The 20,444-nt window shown below is 40.8% G+C and overlaps 1 protein-coding gene across 4 annotated transcripts in view; it reads left to right on the forward strand.

Annotated features, from left to right (window-relative positions):
• The window catches only part of CYP39A1 (cytochrome P450 family 39 subfamily A member 1), a 27,401-nt gene extending 7,165 nt beyond the window's left edge, over positions 1-20,236 (forward strand). For 3 of the 4 annotated variants that reach the window (XM_021529746.3, XM_021529744.3, XM_021529743.3), the window contains 11 exons: positions 4,341-4,476; positions 5,256-5,430; positions 7,013-7,162; positions 8,031-8,124; positions 9,602-9,700; positions 11,577-11,667; positions 12,731-12,864; positions 13,695-13,790; positions 15,638-15,726; positions 18,578-18,665; positions 19,357-20,236. In XM_021529746.3, the coding sequence (XP_021385421.1) occupies positions 5,306-5,430; positions 7,013-7,162; positions 8,031-8,124; positions 9,602-9,700; positions 11,577-11,667; positions 12,731-12,864; positions 13,695-13,790; positions 15,638-15,726; positions 18,578-18,665; positions 19,357-19,428 (1,038 nt within the window). In that variant the 5' untranslated portion in view covers positions 4,341-4,476; positions 5,256-5,305 and the 3' untranslated portion in view covers positions 19,429-20,236. Of the gene's footprint in view, positions 1-4,340; positions 4,477-5,247; positions 5,431-7,012; positions 7,163-8,030; positions 8,125-9,601; positions 9,701-11,576; positions 11,668-12,730; positions 12,865-13,694; positions 13,791-15,637; positions 15,727-18,577; positions 18,666-19,356 lie in introns of those variants that run through there. The other variant, XM_077782461.1, reaches the window with a different exon arrangement.
• Positions 20,237-20,444: the final 208 nt, after the last annotated feature.

Here is a 20,444-nt window from a genome sequence, read left to right on the forward strand (position 1 = left end):
AAATACAGGGTGAGCTGCTTAATGAGGGGTTCAAATGGTGTGGCTCCCCAGTTTGCCTGGCAAACATGGTAAGAGGTAGTAAGGAATTTCAAATTATTCTCATCAATCTGTTAATTAAGCAAACAGGAAAAGTTCAGTTAAACCCAGGAGATTGTTCTGCACTGTTGTAGGGACCTGTGGGATCCATATATCCCTCTCAGAGAGTGTTGAACTGGGACAAGGTGCCATGTCTCAGGACTGTTGTCCTTTCTGTGTGTGGCTGGATGAGGGATGGCTCCCTGGGTCACACTGCAGGGACACGTGTAGGGGATCAGGCTGGAGAAGGCTTCTGGTGGAGCATTTCCATACCCAGTGCCCACAGCTGAGTCACTGAAGGTCTGTGACTGGCCCCAGGTGTAGAAGACCAAAATGCTGCAGTCCCTGAGTTAGAGAGGGGACATGGCATTGACCCTGTGTGTGTGCACACCCAAGGGAGAGGAAACCCACCCAGTGCTCCCAGCTCCCAGCAGAGCTCTTGGTGCAATGCAGCTGTCTCAGCTGAGCATGGTTGCTCCCTGTCAGTGCCCCTGGGGAAGATGAATATTTCTCTGATTTCCTTTGGGATTTTGGAGAACATCCTTCTAAAGTTTGGTTTGTTTTTTTTTTCCTCTGGAGTCTTACTTTCTTCAGGCTTGAATCTGCCTTTCACCCTGGCACTGAAGTGTTTCCCAATCTTTGGAAAAAAATCAGCTTTCACAAGTGAAAACAGTAAATCTTAAAAGGTTTTTGTTCTTTGGTTTTTGGTTTGTTTTTTTTTTTTTTTCTTTCTATATCTCTCTATGTTATGAAGTGTCCTTAAAAGCTGTTTCAGAGCAGTAACCTGGGTGCAATGCTGGCAGCAGAGCCTGCACTCCATTGACCTTCCTATAATACAAGTGTAGAACTGCACCTGGAAGAGCTCATTCCAGGAGCTGATTTTATTGAAGTGTAACATCAATGAAATTACACATTTTGACAGATGAACAGTCTGGTTATTCAGGTGTCTGTCTGGGACAGCAGCCATTAGGTGATGCTCAGTAACAGGGTGTAAGGGGCACACCCAGGTGAGAGTATGTAGCCTCCTGCTTTTTTCTTCCCAGCTCCTGGTTTAGGGATTTGCTAGGCTGGAATTTACATCCAGATGATTTGACTTAATCTCTTGTGTTACCCTATGTATATAATATCTGTATTAGATATTAATTGTGCAATGCACAGCAGTGAATCCATAATTTCATCATAGCCCATATGAATAAAGTATTCTGTCTGGTTTAAAACCATCTAGCTCCTAATCTCAAGCCCATTAGTTTTTACATTATGAGAAACTGAGAATAATGATTCTCTTTTCCTCTTTTCCTGAGATCTAAGTCCACTTAATCTCCTTTTATTGAAATATTCATGCATGTTGTGCATCCCTTTGACTTTGACTAGCTCAGAATATCCTGCTGAGATGGAATAGGCAGAAACAAATTAAATTGAAGATGCAGGCACAGGATGGGTTTAGATGTTTCTTGTCCTCTTTCCTCTTTTCTCCTAGCAAGATAAGAGCTCCAGATTAATTATCATAGAATGGTTTGGGTTGGAAGGAACCTTAAAGATCATCTCATTCCAACCCCTCTGCCATGACAGGGACATCTTCCACTATCCCAGGTTGTTCAGAGCCCCATCCAACCTGCTCTTCAACAATTTCAGGGCATTTGCAACGTCTTTGGGCAACCTGTACTAGTGTCTCACCACCCTCACGGTAGAGAATTTCTCCCAAATATCCAATGCAAACTTACTTGCTTGCAGTTTTAAGCCATTTATTAGCACTTGCATAATAGATTTTGGAGTCATTTCAGAGTGTCATTATTCTAAGCCTTCTTCTGTGACATTTCTAGGTCTTCTCATTTTTAGACTCTCAAATTACTCCAGGCCGTGAGTAAACTTCTAGTTCTTCTTCCAAAGAATTGGAAGATACTTCTAACACCACACAACCTTGCGTCTCCCTTCAAGCTGTACTGGGCTCTTTTTCAGTACATCCTATTTATCTACTACTAATTCCAATCCTTAATAATGCTTACTGCAATTTTTTGAGTACCAAAATTACTCTGAGGCTTCCAGATCCTTCTGGCACCATGTTTGCCTGTCCATCCTCCTCTTGCTGAGGATGATTTAACAGATCACAGTAGGGAGTTCTGCAACTTCTTATTTTAATTCCTCAAGAGTTCTGAATTGAAATATTTATCACTGTTTTACGTAGAACTTGTTTAAGTCTATTCTGCTCAATACTTCCTTCAAAACTAAGTTTCAGTCCATCACTCTCAGTGAAAGGCTCCAAGGTGGCACTTGTCTTACACTGGTGTAATTCCTGACTCAGATTCCTTCCCCACTGTTTCCTTACACCTTGAGTGTTTATCAGGCTCAGCAGCACACTGGGAGACTTCCTGCATCTGGCATGCTTGGAAAAGTCTCTATTGTTGGGGAGGCAGACTGCCTTTATTAGATTGATTCTCAAACCTTTCTTAATAATTTAATTTTGCATTGAATTTATTGAATGTTATATCTATTTGTACACAAAATTCTGCTTTCTGAAAGATTTGTGTTTGAATATCTGCCATGATAGTGTTGCTCCATGAGGCTGACTTATTGTGGAAGAGGTCATCTATGGAGTTTTCTTATTTCAGTTTTGTTAAGTATTGGTCTAATTTTAATGATTCTAAATAGATTGCAGGAAGTTGGATGAGATTCAAGCACAGATTATTTGTGTGGGTGTTTCAGGTTACCAAGATGGTCACTGGACACATAGTCAGTGCTGTGAGTGGAGTCCAAGGGCAGCTCAGCTCCTCCAAAAACAGGAGCGCAGGAGATGGTTTGGTGAATTGGTTTTTAGGATCCCCTGACTGCACACACTTGATTTCTGTTGTCTATTATGGGAACTCAGACATCTTGCTCACATGTAATCACCTCAAAGAAAGTGTTCCAATCTTTAATTGAGTGCAACCTTAATTGGATAATTAAGTGTTATTGCAGAGTGCTATTAGTTTAAATTTGGTTTTATTTTTAAATTAGTTTAAGTACATTTTAATGTTAATTTAAAATTTTAAAAATCTGATTTTTAAACACCGTACAAATTCACTGATTTTTATCCAAAATTATGATGAGGACATGGACATCAAAAAGCAGTCTTAGAATTTTAGCTATTATGGAGTCATAGGATCACAGATTGGTCTGTATTGGAAGGGACCTTAAAGCTTGTTCCATCCTGTTCCACCTCCTGCCATGGGTAGGGACAAATTCCAGTGGACAGGTGCTCAAAGCCTCATCCAACCTGGCCTTGAACACTCGTTATTAAAACAATATTTTATTTATTATCACCCAGAGGGTTTGAACTGTCACTCTTTCTGTAATAATTTGCAGTTGAAGGACACAATCAAAATTCAACTGATGCCAGGAGGAATCTTTTCCTTGGCTTCAAAGAGCTTTTGATGAAGCAGGATTTACACTACAGACACCAACAACAAAAGAAATGGTTAAAGTCAATGGCATAAACAGTGTGAGCAAGGTAGAATGATCTTTTTATGCCTAAAATAGGCAGTAAAAAGACAGTAGATATATCACATTTGTTTTCTAGTTTAGAGTATTTACAAATATCAGGGATCGTTTTAACAATGTAAGAACTCAGAATTTAATTCCTGTTGCTGGAAGTTTCAAGAAGGCTCTAGGATATTAGATTAAGGGTAGATGAAATAATGATTTATGGTATCAAAAATCTTTCCTGAATGTCAGTCAATCTGTTCTGCTCAAAGGTTGTTAGCTATTTTAATATTAATATCTATGAGAAAGAAATCATTGGTATTAGGAGAAAGGACACAACAGGAGAAGGGAAGGGAAGGGGAAAGAAAATTTAAATATTAAAAATATGCAGGAGGGTGGACTTTTTGCTAAAACAGAGTAAACTGAAATAGTAGGATTATGGGCTTTTACAGTATTGGTACTTTGCTGTGGCAGCCAAAGGATGCAGTAGATAATCCATCCCTTGGGTTCTCTAAATCCACGTAGGTTGTATTGTTTGAGCTGCAATGTAATTCAAATATTAAGTGTTAATTTAAGAGAAGAAATCTCTTCTACTCTGCAAGAGGTCAGGCACATACCACATCCCCTTCTGGTAATAAGTCTGCAAATTTTGGTCTGATTCATGTTCATCTTTGTGCAGTTTTGAGGCAAGGTGTGCAGAGAGCAGAAATGACCAGGTCCTCTCTCCTCACCTCTCAGCAGCACTGAAGTCATGCTGGGAGTCCTGCAAAATGTGCTAACAGTGTACTGACAGGAAATCTTTGTTCTAGCATGGACCTGTGTTCACAATATTTGCTCTGGGAAAACGGTTCACTTTTGTGACTGAGGAAGAAGGAGCTGAAGCGTTTTTCAAATCTGAAGACTTAAATTTTGAACAGGCAGTACAACAAGCTGTCAAGAATGCAGGTAACTCAGACCTTTCTCTTTTTTAAAGGAAACCAAATCTAGTTACCCAGGAACATGAAATCCCAACCAAAAGCCTGTTGGCTTTTTGATCATGCCTTAAATGCTTATTTTAGTCCATGACTGTGCTATGAAATGGTGAAACTCAATTTCTCCATGGTGACCCAGTACTGTAAACCAGCTGAGGGATTTGGATTCAGTCTCAAGGAATCAGAAGTTTTTTATCCAGGGAAGGTTATTCCTTTTACCATCCAGCAACCCCAGTTTGCAATCAAGTCCTTTGCTGTGGCTGGACACCCTACCTGCATGTACCTTGTTAAGAGCAATCTTAGGTAATCCTATCACTTCATGGCAAATCAGCTTGCAGCAATAATTAGTTGCTCCACAGTAGTACAACAGTCATTAGAAAATGATGGGGTGTTTATGAGGATGTACTGCTATAGCAGTGGAGATGATGGAGACACAAACTGGTTTTTTTTCACTTCATTCAATTTTGTGGCGTGCCTGCACATCTCTGTACATCCCACTGGGGGGAGATTTCTGGATTGTTGGTTCTGGCACTGAAGCTTCACGAGGGAGGAAGATGTTACATGGACTGGGAGAAGCAGACTCATTACCAAAATCTTTACATGGTTACAAGGAAGCTTCCATGGAATTTTACTTTAGGAAAATGAAGGTTAAGGCATTTAAATTAGAGTCAAAATTTAGGTGTAAAAATGCTCACTCTATCTTTCAGTGAAAAATCTACTTTCCAAAATGTTTCTGTTTCATTTTGTATTTAGTCTCTGTTCCTGCAGAAGCATTTTATCAGAACCACGGTATCCTCTACAGCATGATGAAGGGGAAAATGAGTCCCAATAATCTGCACATGTTCTCAGGCACTTTGTGTAAGGAGCTCCATGAGCACATGGCTCACCTGGGCATGGAGGGCACGGGTGACCTCAATGACCTGGTAAGGTAAGGGAGTTTTGCAGCACATTTCTAACTCAGGGATCTCCTATGTGGAAGGGACATATCTCTGTAAAGCAACTGGAGCTCAAAAGTCTTACAAAGGTTTTGTCAGGATGCTGATCTCAGCTTCCTGGTTTCAGGTGGCTCACAGAGTGGGCAGGGTTTCATGGAGAGATGTTTTTTCCATTTAGGAGAAGGATTTGAATTGCCTGTTTGGAAGAAAAAGGAAAAAACAGCATGTTCCAACAAACCCTGTTTCCCAAAAGATGGGGTAAAAGCTTCACATGTTGATAAAGAACTTAGACAAAATGCTTAATCTTCTGCAGTTTGAGAACTTTTCATGTTTGAACCAAGCTTATCTTGAAGCTTAACTAAGACCCTCTGCAACTGACTTAGCTACCAGAACTTCATGTTAAAAAAAAAGTATGTGACAGCAACAAAACTTTTAACTCCTTCTTTTTTGTGATTATCTGGTGCAACACCTATATTGTGTCTGTCCATCTGTATTACAAGTTGAACTAATGGAATCACAGAATGATTTGAGTTGGAAAGTACCTTTAAGATCCTCTTATTCCATCCCCTGCCATGGGCACCTTCCATTAGAGCAGGTCACTCAGAGCCCCATCCAACCTGACCTGGAAGACTCCCAGGGATGGAGACAGATACTGTCTTTGGTTTGGACCTGTTTCTAACACCTCACATTCAGATTTTCTTTTACTGCCTTTTCCTACATAATACAATAAGATAGAGCTGTTAGTACAGTTAAATCACTTGGCATCTCTCACTGCAGTTACTGCAGTTTGGATTACCTGGGGAAAAACATGGGGGAGAGGGGCTTTGAAATCTGGTAGGGGGTGATTGGTTCTGCTTTGCTAAACAACGCAAAGTAGAACTATTGGAATGTAACATTCTGCATAATTGTTATTTAGCTGCCTCAAAATGAAATCCATAGAGCCACCAGATGGCCCCCTCTTCCTAATTATCAGAAAATCAGAAAAGTGAGCGCTATTCCTTAAAATTCTCACTTAGCAGCATCTGGGACACAGCAAAGGCTGCACAAGAGTTTCCTGGAGTACAGGAGAAGGGTCTCAAAAAGGAGCTCAGAGATTGCAGGATAACAGAGGAGCAAGCATGAAAGAGTGAGATGAAAAGAAACCAAAAAAACATTATCTGCCCAGGAAAGCTGCAGCCAGAGGAGGGATGTTTCAGGATGTTTGGTCCAGGGGGGTTTCTGCAATGCCCAGAAGATTCATGTGGGTCAAACTGAAATGAGAGGGGTGGTTAATGGGGAGAAGGGGACCTCGGTGGCCAGAGCCTTTCTGCTCCCACTCAAGTGACCAAACCCTAGCTGGTGAAGTTCAGCCATGTGTAGAAGACCAGCCTGAGGTCTGTGTATCTCCTGCCTCTGTTTAAAATCTGAAATAAGTGTGTGGCTGAGGTGTGAGCCTTGTGCCAGCCCTTCCATACTGGTGTGACCCTTGAGTCCCACAGCTTCCAGGGCTGGCAATCCAGTGTGCTGCATCCTGGTCTAAAACTGCTGCAACAGCTCCCTTGTGGCCCCTAAGTCTTGGGATTTTTGTCCTTGCAGGCATGTCATGTATCCAGCAGTGGTGAACACCCTGTTTGGGAAGGGCATCTGCCCAACCAGTCCGAGTGAAATCAAGGAGTTTGAAGAGCATTTTCAGAAGTACGATGAGGACTTTGAATACGCTTCTCAGATGCCTGAGTGCTTCCTGAGGTAAAAGGGCAGAGATGATGATTGTGGTGTACCCACTACAGGGATTTATCTTGCTGCAGTGTCAGCCATGGGAGACATTTCGCCTGGAGGATGATGCCCAGTTTTTCTTGATGGTGTGCCCTCAGGTGAAGCAGGCTTTTAGCTAAATGTTTCAAAAAAGTCCTGACCTTGTCTTGTGCATTTTCCTGGTGTAAAGCAGAAATAACCTGGCTTAGGTGAGCAGAGCCCAGCTTTGACCTGTCAGGGAGAAGTAGAATGGGGTAAAGAGCAAAGCCTGAGCTTAAATGTAAGTCCCAAGCTCAGGGGGGCTTCAGTGAGGTGTCCCTCTGCTCTTTTCCACACCTCAGCTATTTTCTCAGTACCAATCCCAGGTTACATGTGTGCACTGTCACAGAACTGACCTTGGGTAGAGACACCTAAACCCTGAGGAGGTGCTTCCAGACACTGTCAGTGCTCTCAGGGCCATCATTGCACCTTTAGCACCTCAAAATACCTTCAGAAAGATTGAGGATGCTCTAAAAAATTACCTTGATTTTCTTCAAGAGGATCATTCTTGAAAAGGTTGTCCAAAGCAATCTGTCCAAATCAACAATGAAAACCTGTAATAAAAAGGTATGAAAAATGTAGGAGTGTTGCAGTCCCAGGTCCTGGCTGCAAGAGGAGGTCTGGCCAAGGTGAAGGCCTTGGACGTGCTGTTCCTCATGCCAGTCACCACTTCTGTCAGTCAGAGTGACACTTGGCTGTTCATCAGCTGACTGCTGCCCAGGGGCTTTTGGAAAACAACCCAAGGAGGGCTTCTCATGGAAAAGGAAATTTTGGTTTGTGCTGCCTCAGTTAAGTGGTTCTTGTTTGTTGCTTTTCTTTACAGGAGCTGGTCTAAATCCAAAAAATGGCTTCTAAAATTATTTGAGAAAGTAGTGTTGGATGCTGAAAGGACCAACCCTTCAGAGACTGCATCCAAGGTAAACATCCGAGGTTAGGAAATAAGATGACTTTGTTCTATATTCTGACTGAAGCAGTGGAGGGTAGGAATTACTTCAATACTGGAAGAAATAAGTCAAACGTCAGCTTTTATAGCTAAACCCAAATGTTCCAGTATTGCTGTCACCTGCAGTAGGACAGACCCATAATTTTGACTCTTGCTCCTCCATTTACTTCATTCCAAGCAATTTTGAGAATGAACATCTTCCCCTGGGGAATTTTAAGGCAAGGGTTCAGAGCTATGGCCCATCCCCAGCCTTCAGTACCACATTGCAGTGAGCAGTTGAAAGAGGTGAGAGAAAGACCCTTCAGTTGTTTCATTGAGGGCACCATGCTGTGAAACTTCAAAGTCTTACATGTGCTATTTATAAACCCTGGTGTAGAGTGAGCAGATCCTTCAACAGCCAGACTGGTAGAAAATAGCAGATTACTGGATTGGGAGCCAAGTACCGTAAATATTGATTGTGTCAAAGCTGAGATAAGTTGTTCCCCTGGTTATTCTCCTGAGCTCTGGCAGGAATTCTGCTGATAGGGCTGACAAATGTGATGGCAGACTGGCCTGGGAATTTTGACCTACCAAATGGTTGTAGAATAGATCATTAAACAAAACAGGTTTTATTTAGACTTTAGAAGCTTTACATGCTGCAATTTCTTTAATAAAATTAAACCAGATCAGCAGAAAGAAAGAGAAGGCTGGAGAGGAGTTGGTAGGAGGTAGGAAGGTGCAGTAAGGAGGAAGCACAAACTTGGTGTCTTAGATTGGATGGGAATTTGGAAAAAAAAATCAGACATTTTTTATTCAAGACCAGCCTTTTCCCCTCTGAAAAGTAGGCAGGAAGCTTTGTCTCAAGTGCATGGTTGCCCTGCATTTAAGGAAACACTATAAACAAAAGCTGATCCTAGAACATTACACAGTTACTATAGTTTCAAATATCAGCCCATTAAAGTCACTGCTTAGGTCACCAACAAGGTGCCTGAAACTAGGGAGTTTGCTGATGTGTCAGACCATGTCTTTATAACAAGCACCTTTTTTGTATGAACAGAGAAAACATTTTTTTCATTTCCATTTGTTCAACTGGCTCATTCCCATTTTCAGGTTCTTTAAAACAGAGGTGTAGAGAAGGGATTAGAATAGAGATTTTTTTTTCCTTTCTTCCACATACAAGAAACAATGGGAGTGAGGGAACCTAATCCTCAAACTTTAAGGAAATGGAGAGCAGTGAAAGTATTCAGGAGGAATTCATGTGGTGCACTGAGTTCTCCTTGCTCTCTGCCTATGTAAGTCTCACTTTCTCTTAATAGTTGTCATCTCTACATTGTGCCTTCCAAAACAGCCATAACTAACATTACTTCTCTTTGAGAAGCTAGTCCTTGAGTTCTAGTAAGCCCTGCCACAAACCATAATATATATTTAATATATTCTTGGAAATACAGATTATTTTATTTTATTTTTAACAGACACTTCTACAACATCTCCTGGATAGCTTGCAGGGAAAACATCTAGCTCCCAATTATGGTCTCCTGATGCTCTGGGCTGCCCAAGCAAATGCTGTGCCTGTAAGTACATCAGCTGCAGAAACACCTTCTCTCTCTCCTTCTCCAAAGCCTGGCTTTGGGAAGGAAAGGCTTTGAAGCAGAGGTCACACACACTCCATGGATTCCAAAGAAAGGATTATCACGCCCACATGCATCACTACAAATATACCCAGGCTGCAATGTCACAGAAGCAATGACAAGAAAAGCTCTTATTGTATTTTTCCTAAATCATGTTGTCCCCTGTCATAACATTTCAGGAACATAAGCCTCACAGCTATTAAGATCACAGTCTTAAGCTGTGAGGAGCATTTAACTCTGTTTTGAAGCACTGTGGCTGTATAATAGAAAAGACTATTTCAGATACCCTGGTGTTAACAATTGTAAAGAATATCAAAAGCATAATATAGAGTAACTTCATCTGTGTGTAAACCCTCAAGTGATTTTGTCTCTTTCATTTTCTGTGGATCTGCTGTACAAATGCCACTGGAAGAAAAGCAATAGTTTGATTCTAGAGCTGTTAAGTTTTGTCTGTGTTAGGAAAGGATTTGCTGGATTAATGACACTGAAATAAGTATGCTAACAAGCCCAATATATCTTAACACAGCTTAGGCTGACCAAAGACATTTATAGGAATTTCTCAGATGAAAAATCCATAGCAGCGAAAACATCCTTTATTTACCATGACTACTAAGCTCTTTCCAGCACAGTTATGTCCATTGCAGATGTGATTTAGAAAAACATGATAGTGAGTTATTTTTACATGTTCCCCTAACGGATATATCTATGTTTTTTGGACATTGGATATTACTGCAGTTTAGCCTAAGGGAAATTCATCAATTTCAGTGAGGTTTCTGTGGATTCACGTGTTGGCGTAAGTGGGAGGCATAGCCTGCTGTCTGTTATCAGGATAACTGACATTCCTTCCACAACACTTACTTCTGTAATATTCAGCTGTAAATAGACATACAGATATTTTTCTGTTTCTCAGAATAGTAACAACCACTGTTCTGGGGAATGGAATGACGAAAGAAAAGGCCTTTCACCTTCCAAGGGCATTTTTTACAAGCACTTTAAACCCTTTTATCTGAAACAATTCAGTTATCCCTTCTTAGCCTGTGGAGAGAAGCCACAGTGTCCAAGTGCTGTACAGGAAATCTAAGCTACAAGATTTGCTTTGCAGAAGGAGGGCTGCATCCATGTCAGTGTGTTTGGGAAATAACAGTCAGAGTTTCATCCCTCCAAAGCACAGATGGCCCACGACCAGATCTGTGTGCAGGCTGCACCTCCCGCTAGCTCAGCAAGAGGAGAGAGACTCCTGGCATTGCTGCCAGTCCTTCTGGTTTCATCCTGCTTAAGAGGATTTTCTCCTTTCCTAAATTTCTTGATTTTCAACTTCATTGCATAATCACTTAGCAAATTATTTCTAAAGGGGATATACTACTCCTTGTTTTGCTGTTAATTAAAACTTTTCCTGCCCATTTTAGTGTGATTCACTATGACAATACCCTGCAAATTATTTAACCTCATTTCTGCAAATGCTAATATGAATTTATTTTTCTTTCATTCCTACAGCTAAAACTAGTCATGCACAATGATTTAGTACTTAATTTAACACCTAGTTATTTGAAAATAAAGGATTCTGTGTTTCAAAGCTCAAGGCCAAAGCTATATAATGTTCACTAAATATAAGTACACAGCAGATGACTAGATATAATCTCCCAGGAGCTGAGCCCTTAGATATGGATTTACCCAGGAAGCACAGCTCCCCGTGCATCTCAGCTACAACAGGCACATACAAAAAAAGTGCAAATGTTTTCACCTGCTTCTGTGATTTGCTAAAAAGATACTGTCATTCTGTTCCATGTCCCTAAATTCAAGGCTTTCCATCTCTGTTTAGATTGCATTTTGGACCCTTGCTTTCATACTCTCTAATCCTGCCATTTACATGAAAGTCATGGAAGACCTGGCTTCTGTTTTTGGCAAAGCAGGTAATCTGATTTTGTCCTTCTGGAAGCTGGAAGTGATTTGTCCTGTGTTGACCCAGACCAGGGCACACTTGGTCAGGGAGCAATGAGTGTTTCAATTAAGGGTGCTACTGATAACACAGATAACATAGAGTCCAGCTCTCAGGTCTTTACTCAGTATAAGCTCCAGATGTATTTTTAAGCAAAAACACCTCTGATGTTAGCAGAAAGAAGTAGGAAAAGAACAGTATGTGTTTTGTTTTGGTTTTTTTTCCATTCCCATCAGAAAATAACAGTATGTGTTTGTTTCTTCATTCCTATCACTTAAACTTAGTTTTGTATTTCCCAGTCTTGTGCTTTTTCCAGGCACCTAATAGGGTCAGTTGAGGTGCTTTTCACGGTGTGCTGTTCACCAGAGTTACAACTATTCATGGGAAAAAAACAGACCAGGAACTGTTCTCTTTTCTGTCATCAAAGGCAAATTTTTCCAGCATGGTTCAGCCCCCATGAGTAACCTCTTTCTCTCAAAAAAAAGTCACCTACTGGGAGCACTCGTTCCCATATGCAGTCCCTTGGACCAGAGTTAAACTTTCACAGAAGGCTCTTTGTTGACATGGGTCAAAACTGCATCAAGAAACTTGTTAGTAATTAACCAGTAGAGAAGACTCCTGAAGCCTTTCTCTTGGCCTTGTTTCATTTTCTAATGTTAACAGAGCCCAGGAGCTCAGCCATGAATTCTTGTCTTGGTGCCTACAGTGCCTGAGATTTCCATGCAGTGCCCTATGAAAGCACAGAAACACTCTGAAGACTTTTAACTTCCAACATGACTTTGTTTGGCCCCTTCTATCTAATGCCATACCTACACCTACCTTAGAGTTACTGAATTATGTTCAGTGGCTTTCTTAAATTTTACTGATTTGGGTCTATTTATTTACTTTGAAATATAAAGACATTTTTTGGGTGTAAATAATGCCTTGAAGTCTTGATTATTTCACCCACAGTCCTAAAGCAAGACATGCCAGCCTGTATCAAAACAAGTATGAAATGTAATTTTTACATGGGAGTCTTCTTTCTCATGCCATAACAGGTAAAGATAAACTGGAAGTCTCTGAGGAAGACTTGAAGAAGATCCCTTTCATTAAATGGTGCACTTTGGAAGCCATACGACTGAGGTCTCCAGGTGCAATCACCAAGAAAGTCATAAACCCAATTAAAATCAAGGTGAGGTTTAGTTGTGGGGTTTTTTTCCCCGCAAAGGATACTGTGTGATTTGTCTGGAAAGGGTCCTCCCAATAGATCTGGGTAAAATCACAGTAATAGAGGTATTCCACAGCCTCACATATATATTCTTTTTAATATATTTATTCATCAGCATTAATATATGAGTGGTTTAGATTGTCTGGCTCACAGACACCTTCAATTTTTGATTGATTTAAGATTTAATTTAATTCAACTACAGATTCTGATGGCATATAAAAGAGGAATCAGACACAATAAGTATAGTAGAAGGAACTACATTTTAGTTACTGATAAGACTCCTTTTTGTCCTCTTCACTACCATTCAGAAGGGAGATGTCAGCATTCAGGAATCGGGCAAAGAAATATCTGGGACAAAACCCACACTCTTAAGGAATCAGTGCTCATGACTAACATTACTGATCAAATTACTAATATCTACTGTCATAGAAGGCTTTCTTTGAATTTCTTTGCATTGAAGGAAGTATTTAACAACATATTTAGAAAAAAAAGAAAACAGCTCACATGATAAATCAAGAAGCAGGAAAGACAGAAATAATGCTTTTGATCTTTTGATATCTAAAAAAAAACCAAATTAGAATACAAATAATCTTTCCACCTTCCCCACTGTTTAGATTTTATGGGAAAAAAATAGCAAGAGCAAGAAGAAACTTCAAACATGTAATATGGCCACCATGGCTTTATCATCTTCACTTGTCTTTTCTTAGGATCTTCTGCTGATGGAAGACAACTACCATGGAGGGACTATACTGTGAGATTTTTAGTTATTTTCTTAGAGATTTTTCTCTTTTCAGAATTTCACCGTCCCTGCAGGTGACATGCTGATGTTGTCACCATATTGGTTGCACCGGAATCCAAAATATTTTCCTGATCCAGAAATATTCAAACCTGTAAGTTGTCACTCTTAAGTGTAGGTATTTTGCTGTCATTTCTCCTCTTAACTTATTTTACAATAAAAGCATATTGTCAAATATGCTTAAATTTGGCTGGAGAATGGACTTGAATACAGAGACATAAAGGAGGAGCCTGTAGGAATTAAAAAGTTTTTTAAATTCAATGACATGTTGCAGGTGATTTGTTACTACTGTAATATCACTTTGGTCCTGACATTATCACTCTCAGTAACTCCCTGAAAGGAGATTTCAGCCAGGTGGGGGTCAATCTTTTCTCTCCAGTAACAACTGATAGGATGAGAGGAACCAGCCTCAAATTGTGCCAGGCAAGGTTTAGATTTGATATTAGGAAAGATATCTTGATTGAAAGAGCTGTCAGGCATTGGAACAGGCTGCCCAGGAAAATGGGCACCATCCCTGGAGGGGATGTGTAGATGTGGCAGCTGGGGATGTGGTTTAGTGGTGGATTGGGAGTGTTGGGTGAATGTAGGACTGGATGATCTTAGAGGTCTTTTCCAACCTAACCAATTCTGTGATTCCAAGTATTCTCTCCCTGCCGGATGATTTCTTGTAGGTACTATCTCTGCTAATTCAGTAGTTAATCTAGTTTCTTGATTATTATTCCACTGCAGGTGGCTGTGTGGGCAGGCTTGTAACTGCTCTTTTTAGCACCATCCAATATAGAAGTTTGTCTTTTTTATAGAAATACATCAAAGAGTAATTTAAACAAAACTTCCCTTCTAGCAAACTCTTCTTGATTTCATATCCCTTTTAACAATTCCTGCTTCTTTGAAATCTGAAGCTGAAACTCTGATGCAGCAGCTTATTTTTTTAGTAACTTTATTTCTAAAGAGCAAGTTAGCTTGTTTTTTTAGAAATTCTCCCTTTTTTCAAGAAGACTAGATGAGTGCCCCTTGGACACTGTCATTCCAAATGTATGACCTTGCTTCATCACCACTGAGATTTTTTTTCTTCTGTGTTGGATTTTGATGCCGACAGGTTTCTTCCTCAGAAATCTCTAAACAGCTCTAGCTGAAAAAAAAACCCCTAAAATAGATAAATGCAAGATGATGTCTTCTCTGGGACAGCTTCATCAGAGGAGTTCACCACCAGAAGCTTGACAGGGTGTTACTTGGCAGAGTAGCACTGAGTTTGTGGAGGCTGGTACAGTTTGTCACCCAGCAGTCATGAGATTTGCTTCTCTCAGTATCACCCACCAAAACTTCAACCAGTATTGCCTTGTTCCTTGTGTTGTCCCTTTCTTCTCAAACAATTTAGGATGGAGCAGGGATCCCTTTGGGTAAAGACAAGCTGTTTTTTGTGGAGAATCTTTCATCTTCTCACACACTGGCTTACACCAGTTAAAGCTCATAGACCTTGCATTTGTCTGTGCAGAGTGCCTTAGAAGTGTTTATTCTGTGCAAGATGTGTGTGAGCTATTTGTGTGTCATGGCACAATATTGTGGCTGAGGCTTCCCTCTGTACTGGTTGAACATTTGCATTTGTAGATTTAAAAAGAGAAGGTTGCATTTTAATAGCTCAAGATGCAGGATTTAGGAAATGGGGAGGTATAGGAAAACTGCTTTAGGGGTAATTTTGAAAACTTCTCCAGCATTTTAAGGCACCTAAACGTATTTCATATGGGACCCTAATTGCTTTCCCTGATTCAGTGTTGACTTTTGGATCCAGACTCTTAATACGAACAGGTTGAATGCAAAAAAATGGTATTAGTGCAACTTTGTATTGAGGATTAGCTGTCCAAGGTCATTTTTAGCCTGAAGAAATAAAGTTAAGCTTTATTTATATAAGGCTGATTTGGAAAAAAAAAATGTTTCTTCCCACAGGATCGTTGGAAAGAGGCAAATTTAGAGAAGAATGCTTTCTTGGACAGCTTTGTGGCATTTGGAGGAGGGAAGCATCAGTGTCCAGGAAGGTCAGTGAAACAGCTGGAGTTTATTTATTCCCAAACCCTGCAGAGAACTTGAACTGGGCTTCTCTTACTCTTGGAGCTAACGTGTTTGCTTTGCTCTTTGCCAGTCTCCTAATGTTCAGCATCATCTACCCTTGTTTAAACTGATCCAAAAGTGGTTTCATTCCTGGAAAAGACAGGTGAAGTCACAATGAACAGGCAGAATCTGAGACCATTAGTGTATCAAGGGATATTGCCCACCACCTAGGGAAGAAATTCAGCTTAGCTCTGCCGCTGCTGAGGTTTCTTTTCATCAAGGGAGGGTTGCTCCACTTCCAAATGCACCATTTAACAGACACAGTTATTTAGGTTGCCTTAAGCCCGTTCTAAACAAACCTACAGAACATTTCTCAGGTCTGAGCCTCTTTCCATCCTTTGTGATTCCATTGTCATCTCTGCTGATCTTCAGGTATCTTAACTAGCTCCTCTCTGTTTGAATCTGGTCTTTGCATTAGAGCACACAATATTGTATGATGGCTTAAATTGCAGATCCTGTCTCACTTCACTCCTCCAGCAATGCCAGCCTTGGTACTTCCTGCATTCCTTCTGCTGTTTTCTCTGCTGTCCCTCTTCCTGGAACAGGTCCCAGGGAGCCAGCTGCTCCTTGTTCCTGTGTTCAAACATCTCTGTGCTCAATCCTCTGCCTTTAAAACCTGAGCTTCTCTGAGACAAAAGTCTCCTTAGAATCTTTAAGACCAGTCATTTTACCTCGAGTTCCATGTGGAGCAAGGAATCTGGAGGGTGTTTCAGAGGATCTGCATTCTGGAATCTGCATCCTATGACAGGCTAGACATGAGTGCCAGGTAAACTTTGTGAAGGCATTAAAAACATGAGCAAAATGAATAAAACTGTTTTCACCATTTAGGCTTGCCAGGGGGAAGTGCTCACTCACTGCTGTACCTCGGTGGTTTGTGCCACATTCCTGAGCTAAATCTGAGCACAGCCTCACTCCCAGCTAGGGCAACAGCAAAATTCACAAGAGGTGTCTGCAGGTACAGAGAAAGCTGCAAAACAATGTTTCTGAAAGCTGCTTGTTTATATATCCTGACCTATGTCTTTGTCCAGGCTGTTCTCTGGATGCTGATAACACCTTTAAAATAATTTTTTGTTTAGAGAGAAAAGTACAACATTTCTACAGAGACAACAGATGGAGAATCTTGTTCTTGCTGAGAAACAAAAAAGCCCTTTCAGACCCTTTAGCAGTCCACGTAGTAACAAACACCTTCAGGTTTTTCAGTGATAATTGTAAAAGAATAATGTGATGGTCTTGATAAAAAGAAAATTAAATCAAGGGTTGTATCAAGGATTCCAGGTTGCAGATTTCCTCCATATGATTGAATGAAACAATGATATTTCAAGTTTAAGATGCATTTTTATTTATTTCAGTACTGAGGCTTATAAATGAAATGTATGAAACACTTAACTTCTCTACTGCAAAAGTTTAGCATAAAATTAAAAACTAATTTAATCAAACTGAAAGCTAGTAAATAACTGTCCAATATTCTACCAAACCAATGTGGAAATAGCTCCGAAAAAGCCATTTCTGTGCCATATTTTTTACCTAAAAGAAAAATTTGATGTCAGTTTGACTACTTTGGTTGAACCAGGTGACTGTTGCCTGTGTGACTGTGCTTGTCTTGCATGGGTGTGTTGTCCCCTCAAGCACTGGAGTCCAGGGCCCTGCTGTGCAAACAGAACTGGGACTGGAAGGACTCCGCCTTGCATGGTGCTGCAGGCTTGGAGCTTGGGCTACATCCCACCTGAGCTGGGCTAATAGCCATCAAAATATCTCTGCACTCCATTCCCCTGAGCCAAGGCCACCAAAAGCTCAAGGCAAATCCATTGTGAAATCAGAGGAATAATTTGAGTCTGAAGCTGTGCTGAAACAAACAAGGATCTTCCCACTCCAGAGCCCAGGGTGTCTTCATGTGCAGAGCCTGGTGGGTCTGCAGGAGTTACCTTGGGTCTGGGAGGCTCTTTAGCTTCCCTTCACATCTGCCAGGCCACTGCTACATGACTGCTACATGTGCAGTCATGCAGCCTCTTCCGCTGTGAATTCCCCATACCTATTTTATCCAAGTTTCCCTGCATTCTTCTGTAGAAGAGCAAGGTGGTATTATTATTTTAACTGGGTATTTAAGACTTATGTCTAAACTCTGCAAGTGAGTAATCCCATGATGTCGCATAGGTGCACACTGGTGAATGCAGAAAGCTCTTGTATACATAAGCATTAAAAACCTGGAGGATTTCACCTGCAGTTATCTAAAATCTTCTCTGGCCTAAGAAAGGCCTTTGGGAGAGTGTTACAGAAAAAAGAAATCATGCCCTTGGGTCTCCTACTGCATCCTAATGCTGATGCATTAAATAATAACTCCCACTGTCACCGCTCTCTGATGTCACCAGGCTCCCAGCTGCATTATATAACTTTATATAGCACAATTAGTCATATGGCCTTTTCTGTCTGACTGCCTTCTCACTCCTAGGAAGTTATTTCAAGTCAGCAAGTGTTAGGAGAACATAAATGTTTATACAGTGGAAAAATCCATAATGATAAGGAACTGGTTTAAAGTAGGTGTCAGAAGGGATACTGTCAGTCCAGTGTTCCACCACAGTAAAAACGGGCAGCTGCCACATTCTTGTTCCTTGCTGAGTAACAGACCTGAACTACAGCAGTTTTCCTATGGAAGATAAACTTTCAAGCAGAACAAAAGCACAGAGTGTAAAATGTGTCAATGACACCCTGTTTCTTACTTGCTCATAATACACATGTGGTGGTCAGTCTGGAGGGCCAATGCTTTCCTCCCTTTCTGTGCAGGTGGTTTGCAATCATGGAAATCCAGCTGTTCGTTGTGCTGTTCCTGTACAAGTACGAATTTGTGCTGTTGGATGCAGTGCCAAAGGAGGTAAGAGATTCAGGCATTTGTGTAGCATTTTCCATCTTTATACCTTTCATTCATCAGGCTCAGCTGAACAACCATGATCAACTGTGGTTACATAAATTTTGAGAGGAGTATTATAAAACATGTAATGAACAACTCAATCGTTTTAACTCAGAAAATCCCGGTAATTCCATCAATTCTAGTTACTGGGGCTGCACTGCCTATATAACAAAGTGTTTTGTCTCATCATTGCCTAAACATTAGCAGAGATTTGATACTTGTTGCTCACAAAAACAGTAAATATGGAACGAGATCATTAATACTTTAAAGATACAGAATCAGATGTTACACTTGTAGTGCTCTTCCACTCCATATTCAGCAGTGGAAGGTAAATGATTAGGGTAAGATTGAATGAGCAACAGAAGATAGAATGGCACAGTTGCCACTTAATTATTTGAATACTTTGAAAGTATTCAAAACTGCAAGAGTTTCTTAAAGGCTCATGTGTCTCCCTAACAGAGTGACTGGAATAATAATTAACCATGAAGGCCCTACTCAAAGGCTTTGGCAAAGCCTGGAAATAATTATTGGTATTTGGTTTTGGTTCTCTAAGACTGAAGATGCAAAAATGTTTGTATCTTAATGTTAAAGCACAATGGTAATTCTATTAACTAAACTAATTTACATGTTTTTTCTGAATTTCTTCTTTCTTCAGAGCCCTTTACACTTGGTGGGGACTCAGCAACCCATGGCACCATTACAGGTCCGGTATAAGTGCCGGGAATGAAAATTTTGTGCAGCACTGACCTTTCTTTGCCAGCCCACGCTGGATGGATGGACCACTGAGCTGCTTCCTAATCCCAGATCTTCAGACAGCTTCTCTGTCTGCAGTTCTTGATTTCAGCTTTCAGTGCTGTACACTGTGCTGTGCCAAACCAGTGCAGTCATACCTGTGCTCCTCCTGGCTGCCCACCTCCCAGTGCTTCAATCCAAGCTCTCCTGCTGCATTCATAATTTGCGAGCCAGTTACTCACTGACTTTGCAAATCTGATATACTAAACTCACAAACCAAACATTCAGGACAAAAAGCTTCAGTGTCTGGAAATCCTGCGTGGAAGCTGTGCCAGAACCAGCGAAGAAGCAGCTCCCTTGGGCCAGGTCACTGCTTCCTGCAGGGCATTTCAAACCAAGGCCAAAGTGGTGCCTCATGCTAAGAAATCACATTGGTAACAACAAACAGCTGCTTGGTGCTGGTGTGCACAAAATCCAAGACAGTCTGAGCAGAGACCTCTGGATCAGCTCCACATCCTCATAAACTGTGGGGACTTGTGTGTCACTGCCTGTGTGGGCAGGTGAAGGTCTGGCGTACTCTGCCTACAACCAGTGCCAACTCCTTGCAAATAAAATGTACTTGTAATGGAAAAATTGCAAGCCTTTGGGATCTTGTTCCACTGGAGCACCTGAAATTTCTGCTGAGCTTTATTTTGCTCCACAGGATTCAGAATTGGTCCTTGCATGAATTTGCAATGGAAGTTTGACCATGTTTAGCTCCCAATAAAAAGTGATTGCAAGGAAAGCTGTTCCTGCTCATGAGACTGGTTGTCTATTATTATCTAGAACACTTTTACTTTCCCTTCCATGAGTTATAGAACAAATTGCACAAATCTAAGAATATTTAATCGCATAAGGAACACCTAGTAAAAGCTTTTGAAGACACAGTCAAGTAAGTTCAGATACCAACACTTTAACTGCTGTCAAATTTAATATACAACAATAGCTGGCATGTATTTTTAGTCTTATAAG

Source organism: Lonchura striata, chromosome 3 (assembly GCF_046129695.1).
Source record: "Lonchura striata isolate bLonStr1 chromosome 3, bLonStr1.mat, whole genome shotgun sequence".
Classification (NCBI taxonomy): domain Eukaryota; kingdom Metazoa; phylum Chordata; class Aves; order Passeriformes; family Estrildidae; genus Lonchura; species Lonchura striata.